This window comes from Rhamphochromis sp. 'chilingali' (assembly GCF_963969265.1).
Source record: "Rhamphochromis sp. 'chilingali' genome assembly, chromosome: 2".
NCBI classification, from domain to species: domain Eukaryota; kingdom Metazoa; phylum Chordata; class Actinopteri; order Cichliformes; family Cichlidae; genus Rhamphochromis; species Rhamphochromis sp. 'chilingali'.
The window spans coordinates 63,552,184-63,561,423 of NC_137930.1; the positions used below are offsets into that span (position 1 = coordinate 63,552,184).

Here is a 9,240-nt window from a genome sequence, read left to right on the forward strand (position 1 = left end):
GTGGGGCCAGGTTTCACAATGAGCTCACCCAAAACATTGGCGGATAGTGACCTACACCCGTTTTCACACTTAGGCTCGTGTAATTGGGTAGAGGATCATTAGGGGGTCCATTGTCCCTCTTGGGGTGACACTCCCATGGGGCTTAAATCTGGGACTCTCACCCGTTTGATCTTAGAACTGAAGAAGCTTCTCGGATGAAAGGTGAAACATTTTCAAGCAACTTAAAGAAGTCTAGACGATTTTCTTTCCAAGCTCCTTAGATTATAGAGCTAATAAGATAAGATACCTTTATTAGTCCCACAAGGGGAAATCTTGAAAAAGCAAAATGTGTTTGGCACAATAGTGAATTCATATCTTAATTCTGATTGCAAAAGCTACCAAAGCAACACAGGCACTGTCACATTCACTGTGTTTTACTGTTGGTCTAATGTATTTGTGTACCTCTCAAATGTCAAGCTCATTTGCATTACCACTAATATTTTATTATAGGGGCTCCACTTCTGATGAGTATTTGTTAAAAACACTCAAAAGATTCCCAGTTTAGAGCAGGAGGAGATACAAATTCAGCCTCAGGGGATCACAAACTAATGGTCTTCTAGTGCCAGTCACAAGCCCAGATAAAGTAGGAGGGCTGCATCAAGAGTGAGAGTGTAAGTGAGTGTAAAATCTGTGCCAAATCAAATATGTGGATCCGTAGCAACCTCTGTAGAAATAAGGAAGCAGCTTAACACACCTCAACTGAAGAGAGCTTATCTCTTTTTGTCTTGATTTATCCCTGATAACATGAGGACATGAGGTGACCTTTGACTCCTGTTTCCTAGGAAATGCCAGAAGTGAATGTGACGTGGTCTGGTGATGGAGCCCGTGCACTTGATTCAGTGCATATTTCTATTGCTGTGGCGACAGACAAAGGTCTCATTACTCCAATCATCAAGGATGCTGCAAACAAAGGAGTCCAGGAGATCTCATCTAATGCTAAGGTAAAGAACTGGAAAATAAAAGAGTTGAAGGCAAAAAACAACTATGTGTAATCATTGTTCTGACATGCTATGAGTTAATGTGAGATTTAGACTTGACTGGACCCTAACAGATTCTGGCTGGAACTTAATTAATTCAGAGTAGCATCATTCAATCCTCATTTCCACTCCTTCAGGGAACAGAAGTTGTAGTAATAACATTGTGTTTCCTTGGAGTTGATTCACTCATCACAACAAATACATTATGGAGTATATGTACACGCCCTGTAGAGTAGCCACTGAACCAGTGTCAGAGCACCAGTAATAGATCTGAACAAGAGTGTGGTAATGACTTACTAGCTACAATACAAATATCATTCACAGAAACCTCCTTAAATAGGGCTCATGAGGTTGCCCTGGTGGACTATGCTGTCACTCCCTGAGGCAAAGGCAAACCTTTGGTGCTAGGTTCAGTGGAGGTTCAGTGGGGCAACCCCTGTTTAGACAGTCCTTTACCTCTAGCTGAATTAACATAGCAAATAAACAACTGGTCATATTCGGAGTGCTGTCAGTGAAGGTACGTAGCACACACACCAGACACAAGACAAGCTCCTCTATTCCTCATAGGGGGGAAGTGAGAAAACGGAGAATCTCAAAATCCATAGAGTGCAGTGCCACGTGCAGACGTTGTTTTCTCCATGTGGTGGTTAGTTCTGAAACAAAATCTGGGAACATGGGCAGATGGTTTTTGACCATTGTGTACTCTGGAGCTTGGAAAACCCCTTGAAAGATGATGTTTCCTGAACAGAATATTTCTTCTTTTCTTGCTTTGATAAAAATAAATAAATGCAAAGCAAAAAGTACTGCATGGAAAAGTCCAAATTAGCACTCTGGGCAACCTACGCACCAGCTCAGTGGTGGTGGCTAAAACAGTATTTGAAGTTAAGTTAGCATCAAGTCAGCAGATAGCAGAGCTAACTAACCAGATGAACCTGATATCTCCCAAGTGTTGTACAAAGTTAATCAACTGAAAAGGAGAAGCACTTTATATCTAATATAAAGGCCAGTAGATTTGGAATTTGATTTTTGATATCTGGAGAAGAGATCGATTAGATATGGTATATGAAGTAAAAATGGTCTTTTTTTTTTTTTTGTTTCATTTTTTGCTTTCTCATAAACACCTGGGAACAATAATTTGTTTCCAAGGTTGCTCTGAAAATGTAAAGCACCAAAAAGATACTTAATGAAAAGAGCCACACACTTCTATCAAAGACGCATGCATCACAAATCGATGAATTATAAATGACTTTGAAATAGACGATGATAATAAAAAATATAATGTTTGACATGTAAAATTCCCTAAAGTTCAGAGCCTGTTTTTATGACTGTCTTATCTTTGTACACATTGATGTTGGATTCATCAGCTACCAGTCATAAAACCTGAAAATGCAAAACTCTTTCCATAATCAAGAAGTAGAGCTGACTTTTAGAACACTTATGGCTCTAATGACACAGTGTTGCTTGCACATTATCGACATCACAGCTCAGTGTCAGCACATGTAACCTTAGCTGTTGCAGTGACAGTGGTGGAAACCGTATTAGTATAATAGCATTTGTTCATGCAAGAGTGCTAATTTAAACTTGAGAGGGGTGAAAGTACGTTTGATTCACGGTGCATATCTGTGTATGCCAGTGATAGTCAGCAGGTGGTTGGATTTAGCAGTGGGTGTGTGATTAGGTTTTAGACATACTATTACTGTAACTGCCTAAACCCATGTGATCAGTTTTTGCAACAAATGTGATTGCTCAAGATCGGGTGCTTCTGTTTGTGTTGACTTTCACTTTGACTTTGACTACCAAAACCAGAGGTGAATATGTGTAAACAGTTGTGTACACAATACAATTTTACATTTTTCATCAACCTATTGAATACACATAGCTGCTTGCTTTGAAATATGTACATGTATTATTATATAGTTTGTCTCCACTGGCTGCCGTGGTGGTCCAGCTCAGACCAGAAGCGCTGCTATGTTTGTTAAACACTTTTGCATCACAAACAGTTCCTTTTTTATCTTTTGTTCCTTTTTGCGTTCCTTCCTTTTTCATTATATTGAAAAACAATTGTTTTCGTTTGTTTTTTTTTCTTTAGAGAACTAAAATTAAAGTGGTCAAAGTGTTCTGTTCTTTCTAATTATATTGCTAATGATTTGTTGTGACTCCCAGAAGACAATGTATTACTTTTATAGTGATTGTCTTAACCTATTTTGATTATTTTAGTTCAAATAATGTAATATTTGTCAGTTGTTCAGATGCCAGATCAGAATGTTTCAGTACTAACATACTTGCATACACAACAGCTGCTTTAAAGCATGAGTAGTAACACTGCACACATGTCACTCCACCTAAGCCTTCAAAATGCTCTTTACCACCCACAGCTATTCAATTTATTTGTGCTGCTGCTTTGAGGTAAATGTGCATTTGCTGGTTTTCATAGGTCTCGAATTAAAATTAACACAATGTCTGAATAGAGCACTGCTGGCCGTTGATTTGATGCAGAGGAACATGACTGTTTTTGCACTTAGGGCTCTTATCATAATTGTACCGACCATACTCTATTGTGTCTTGTGAGTCACTCTCAAGTTTCCGTGATGGTTATATCCCACCATTAACCTTTTAAGAACATTTCTATTCAAATAAGCCAATAACTTAGAAGAAGATAAGTTCAGTGCTACATTTTAACAATAAGCTCTTCATTATTTCAACACAGTCTGTGGTATAATGTGGAGCATGTACTTTTATAATGTTTTACTGCTTGATATCACCATCCTTCTTTGAGAAGGTTGAATGAGCCATGTGTTTGCACTAGAAACAATACCTTTTTCACGCTTTGTTTCTCAGTTATATTGGGTTTCTCCAAGCTTTTCAGACAGCATTCATGCTGTGAGAGAGCAAGGATTCGCATAACCTAGCTGAACTAATGTATTACCAGATGCCTCATCTGCAGTTCTGGGTGCTTTTCATTCCCGTTTCTTTAATTTACCCATGCACATTAGGATAGTAATTTATTTCTGTGAGGACCATGGTGAACATTTTAAAAGTGCAATTTCAGTTTTGAATTCCATTTGCGTTTCTTTATTCTGTCTTTTCGTTTTTTTCAATGTCAGACATTGATTTTAATATTATTTTCATTAGTTGTGTGGATGCCCTCAAGGGCATTGAGTTCCTGTTTCTCTTTATTCTTTATCCTTTATTCTTGTCGCTTCCGTACGTTTTTTGCACCTTAACTACTCCCTCAGTTTTCAGCCGATTTTCTCAGTTCAAACTCTAAACTGTTCTGCTCTTTCCGGCTATATCTTTTGGTGTTTATTGCTATTATACTATTTAAAATATTACACTTTTTTCCTTTAATTTGTCCCATTGAAATGAATGGAAAACTTCAGAAATTCTGCTAAAACTTTCTTGTTTTTGAAACTTAACTACATGCTCATACTTTCACATAGAAACACCATTCAAACTTTAAAACGTTCTCAAATGATTGGGCTATTCCTGTGTGTTTCAGCTTTTTCATATCTGTTACCGTTTTCATTTAATGCCTCTTTAAGTTTTCAGTTGCAGCTTTGTGATTTTTCACAAAATACATGCGTTGTTATGGTTGCTATGCAATTAACTCAGAGTGAGTGCTCGTCCGTTCTGAATTTTCTCTTCATGTCTGAACAACTTCTTGCTACTTGCTCAATTTCCACTCACCCCCCACAAATTATACATCAAAATGTAGGTATTTTTGCTGGCTTTAAGACAGTGTCACTATAATTATTGTGTGAGTTACGGTTTTTTCACAATTTGCCTCGAAGTGACACAAGGTCTCAAAACTCCCCATTCAAAGTCTATGGGGAGGTTGTGAAACTCAGAGCTGAAATACTGAAACTGAAGGCATTTTCAAATCGTCATTTCTCCTTAACGAAGCGAAGTTAAGACATGGGGCTTGTGCCAATTCATCTTCAGACAGTGCTGACACTCACGGTCTAAGCAGTTTTTACAGTCATCTTACCGTTGAGCCATAAATTACGTTTGTTTGAGGGGTGGAAATCTGTCCTCCTTTCATTTTTCAAACTCCGAAAATGAATCCGTTTCTTCTCTCGTCATATCTCCGCGACGGAGTTACAAAGAGCTATGAAAATCGCAGTCAAAGTAAACCAAAGTCCGCTGATTCACCCAGTACAAGAATTATGCTTCTATCCCACCTAGTTATTGAGTTACACGACGTTTTGTAACTCCAAAAAACGGCGTTTTTCGCCTCTTACCGCGATCTAATTCTGACTGCTCATCACCCTGTTTTCCAGGCGCCCCGGGCTCTTTCCCAGTGGCGCAGTTGGTAATGACACGGGTCTGAAGCCCAAAGGTCGTGGGTTCAATTCCACCTTGTCCACGTGTTTTCTTCCACTACAAATTAATACACTATCACAGACCTGTAATTCATATTGATAATTTATTACAATTCGGCAACATTTTATGATTTTGGCAGCTTTTCTAATATGGATCTCAGATTCTTGTTAACGCTCCATGGCAGAAATACATACAAGTACACAGCCTGATGAAGCAGACAGAAGCAGTACCTCTGATTGGTGGACTGAAATTGAGCAGAACCAGGTTGTTCTGCCTCTTTTCACCAGAAAGTTCAGTGTTTTCTCGGCCTCTTCTGCTGTTTTTAATAAGAATTTTCAGCTTTTTCACCTTTTTTCAGGTATATGAGAACCAGTTTGGCTCAGTGAGATGAGTATGAGATGAAATTCTACTGATTTACCTCTTTTCTGCCAAATTGTCAAAGGAGCTTGCAAAGAAAAGCGTCTGGACTTCTTTAAGTTACTTGAAGACGTTTCACCTCTCATCCGAGAAGCTTCTTCAGTTCTAAGGTCAAATGGTGGAGAACTGAAGAAGCTTCTCGGATGAGAGGTGAAACGTTTTCAAGCAACTTAAAGAAGTCCAGACGCTTTTCTTTGCAAGCTCCTTTGACTAAGATGACCTGGATGACTGAGAACCTTCACAGACATATTTTTCTGCCAAATCTTCAAACATTTCACCTCTTATCAGCATAATTCTCAGCAGCTTCTGCTCTTTTCAGCAGAATTCTGCTCATTCACCTCTTTTCAGCAGAAATTCTGCTTATTCACCTCTGCTGCAAAAATTTTCAGCCTTTTCACCTCTTATCAGCATAAATCTCAGCTGTTTTAAGAAAAAAACCTCCTTTGAGCAGAAATTCTGCTGATTCATCTCTTTTCAGCACAACTTTCTGCTTCTTTACCTCTTTTCAGCAGAAATTCTGCTGATTCACTTCTTTTTTTGCAGAATTTTCAGCCTTTTCACCTCTTTTCATAACAATTCTCAGCAGCTTCTGCTCATTTTAGCAGAATTGTCAGTCTCTCCAATCTTTTTCAGCCGTTTTCAGCAAAAACCTCTTTTCAGCAGAATTCTGCTGATTGACCTCTTTTCTGCAAAATTTTCAGCCTTTTCACCTCTTATCAGCACAATTCTCAGCAGCTTCTGCTCATTTCATCAAAACTGTCAGTCTCTCCACCTCTTCTTTGTGAGAATGAGCTTGCCTTAGTGAGACAAGTGGCTACCTTGAGACCAAAAGGGCCAGGTTCGAATCCTGCTCAGGGCTACACTTTTTTTCCCACCACTTTTCAGCAAAAATTTCTCCGTCTTTACCCCTTTCAGTAGAATTTTTTGCTTTTCACCACTTTTCAGCAAAAAAATTCTGCTTCTTCACCTGTTTTCTGCAAAATTTTCAGTTTCTTCACCGCCAGACAACTTTTTGCAATTTTTTTAACTTTTTCAGCTTTTTTCAGCAGACGTCTTACGCGTTAAGGCATCCACACAGCATTTTCGCAGGAAATGCAAATTTTTCTAGTTGCATTTGTGAGGAGCTGAACCTTATTAGGAAAACATTCTTTTCTGTATTTTGTGTTGCAGACTGTACAATAACTAACAGTTAATTAGTACTGCACATGCTTATGGTTTTATCTACATTTCCAAGTCTGTTGTGTATATCACACATGTATTCTGGCTATTGTGTATTTGATCTATTTTATACATCAAATGTATTTATTTCTTTAAGAATATCCATCTTGTGTTTTTATAGGCTCTGGCCCAGAAGGCTCGAGATGGGAAACTGCTTCCTGAGGAATACCAGGGAGGCTCATTTAGGTAAAGTCATTATTATAGTCAGTATTTTTACCAGGTTTTCCTTTTTATTTTTAGTACTGCTGTCTCAGTTAATTGCTATTCAATAGACTTTTTTGTAATGTGTCAAAAAGTGGTTCCTGTGATCTATTAATACTATTTCCCCAATGTTCCTTTGAAACTCAGTTATAAGAATAAGCCATTATACATTTCCGCATTTATGATTAAAATCTGGTTTCACAGTGAGCCAATATATTATGCATATTCTACATTTCGTGTGAGCCTGAGCTGAATGTGTTCTTGGGCGACAAAGACCATCAGTTACTGTTCATCAATTGCAGAAGTGTGAAGGAGGGGGGCTTTTTAACTCATTAGAATTAATGGTGTCATTTAGAAACAAATGGGGTTTCTGTGTCAGGCAGAAGCAATGGATTCCTACGGAGACCACTTTCTTCGTCCTCCTGAGGATATACATTATGTCTATATCCTTCACCTATATTAGTTTTTCCATTCCCCTGAACCAGAACTCCCATTAATGCAAACATCAGAAAGCCCTCAGGTCATTTTTGCACAATATTTAGGGGCAGTTCTTGAGCTGAATTTTGCTGTAGTAATCTTAACTGCTTAGCGTTTTATTTTAGCAGCTGTCTATCAGATGTTGACAAAAAGTCATTCATTAAAAGTGATAATATTCTTTTTTCTTTTTTTTCTTTTTTTTCTTAACCTAAATAAATTTGTTTTATAGCCACTAATGCCTGCTTAGTTTTTATTTATCGTCTTGACCTTTTATTATCTTCAGCTAACTTTGACGTGCTAATATGCGTGCTATCTTTTTCTCTTTTTATCCCACAGTATATCTAACCTAGGGATGTTTGGAATCAGTGGCTTCAGTGCTGTGATTAACCCGCCTCAGGCATGTATCCTTGCTGTTGGGACGTCCAGGGCTGAACTGCACCTCTGTGAGGATGATCAGACCCTATGCACCAAGCAGCTGATGACAATTACGTTGTCCAGTGACGGGAGACTAGTGGACGACGAATTAGCATCACGGTTTCTTGATAAATTTCGAGCCAACCTAGAAAAACCACAACGCATGGCCCTGGTGTGAAAAAACAAACGGAGAGAGCTTTATAAAAGGCACTTTATAGATATAGGAAGAAACACCTACATGACAAAGCCTGGCTCATGGTTTTCACAGCCAGAGAGCTCTTAAACGGTTGGTTTCCAATTAAGGCTTACAGAGTTAGAATTGTACATAATTAAAAGTTCATTTTTTGGACTACTTCTGACTGATGATCAACCAGGCTTTGTGATGGAGGAGTTATGGGGACTCAGCTAGAGTGGAGGAACATTCTTGGTGCCAAATTACCAAGAAAAATATTATTCTGCCACACTAGTGTTGTGTACATAAAGTGTTTCAAGTCCAGCTCAACTGCTGTTTCGCAGTCAAGTGTATCTGCTCGATGTCACTGTTGGTAAACATGCAAATAGTTCTCTCAAAACTTCACTATACATTTCTACAACAAAGCTATACATTACTGAACAATACAACTGGCAGTATAATTTCCATTTAGATTGCAAAACCCACGTAAAATGGTTTCTGTTACAAAATGTAAGAATCTAATTGATTTATTATTAATTTTCCTATTAATATGTTTTAACTTATTTAAAATAAACTACACTGGAGAACAAGTCCTTCAAATTCAGCTGTATACAAATCAAGGTTGCCAATAAAACACATTGTTCAGTCTTAAAATGTTTGTGTGTGTGTGTCATTAATGTTTTTTCCAGATTTTCAGAAAGTAGCAGATTCACAAACTGGATTACACAAGTGTGTGTTTCTGTATAATTAGAATCCAAAGAGATTACATAGTAATTATTTTTTAAAAGCCAATTAGGATAATTTGCTGGGTTGAGTGTACAGGTCAGGTTCTGATGGCAGATGCTTATCTTTGCTTTAAGCGTGGGAAGAACAGCTGTCTCTTTATATACTACCAGTAAGACAAAGCTTATCCTAAATATGCAAAAGCATATTCTAATATTTTTAAAGCAGGAGGAAAAAAGCTGTGGTTTCAAACATCCACTGTGGGTTAGATTTCCATTT

The 9,240-nt window shown here is 38.0% G+C and overlaps 1 protein-coding gene across 1 annotated transcript in view; it reads left to right on the forward strand.

The window, feature by feature from the left end:
- Positions 1–8,881, forward strand: part of pdhx (pyruvate dehydrogenase complex component X) — a 32,317-nt gene extending 23,436 nt beyond the window's left edge. The window contains exons 9-11 of the mRNA XM_080868817.1: positions 822–980; positions 7,096–7,160; positions 7,989–8,881. Of these exons, the coding sequence (XP_080724943.1) occupies positions 822–980; positions 7,096–7,160; positions 7,989–8,244 (480 nt within the window). The 3' untranslated portion in view covers positions 8,245–8,881. The remainder of the gene's footprint in view (positions 1–821; positions 981–7,095; positions 7,161–7,988) is intronic.
- Positions 8,882–9,240: the final 359 nt, after the last annotated feature.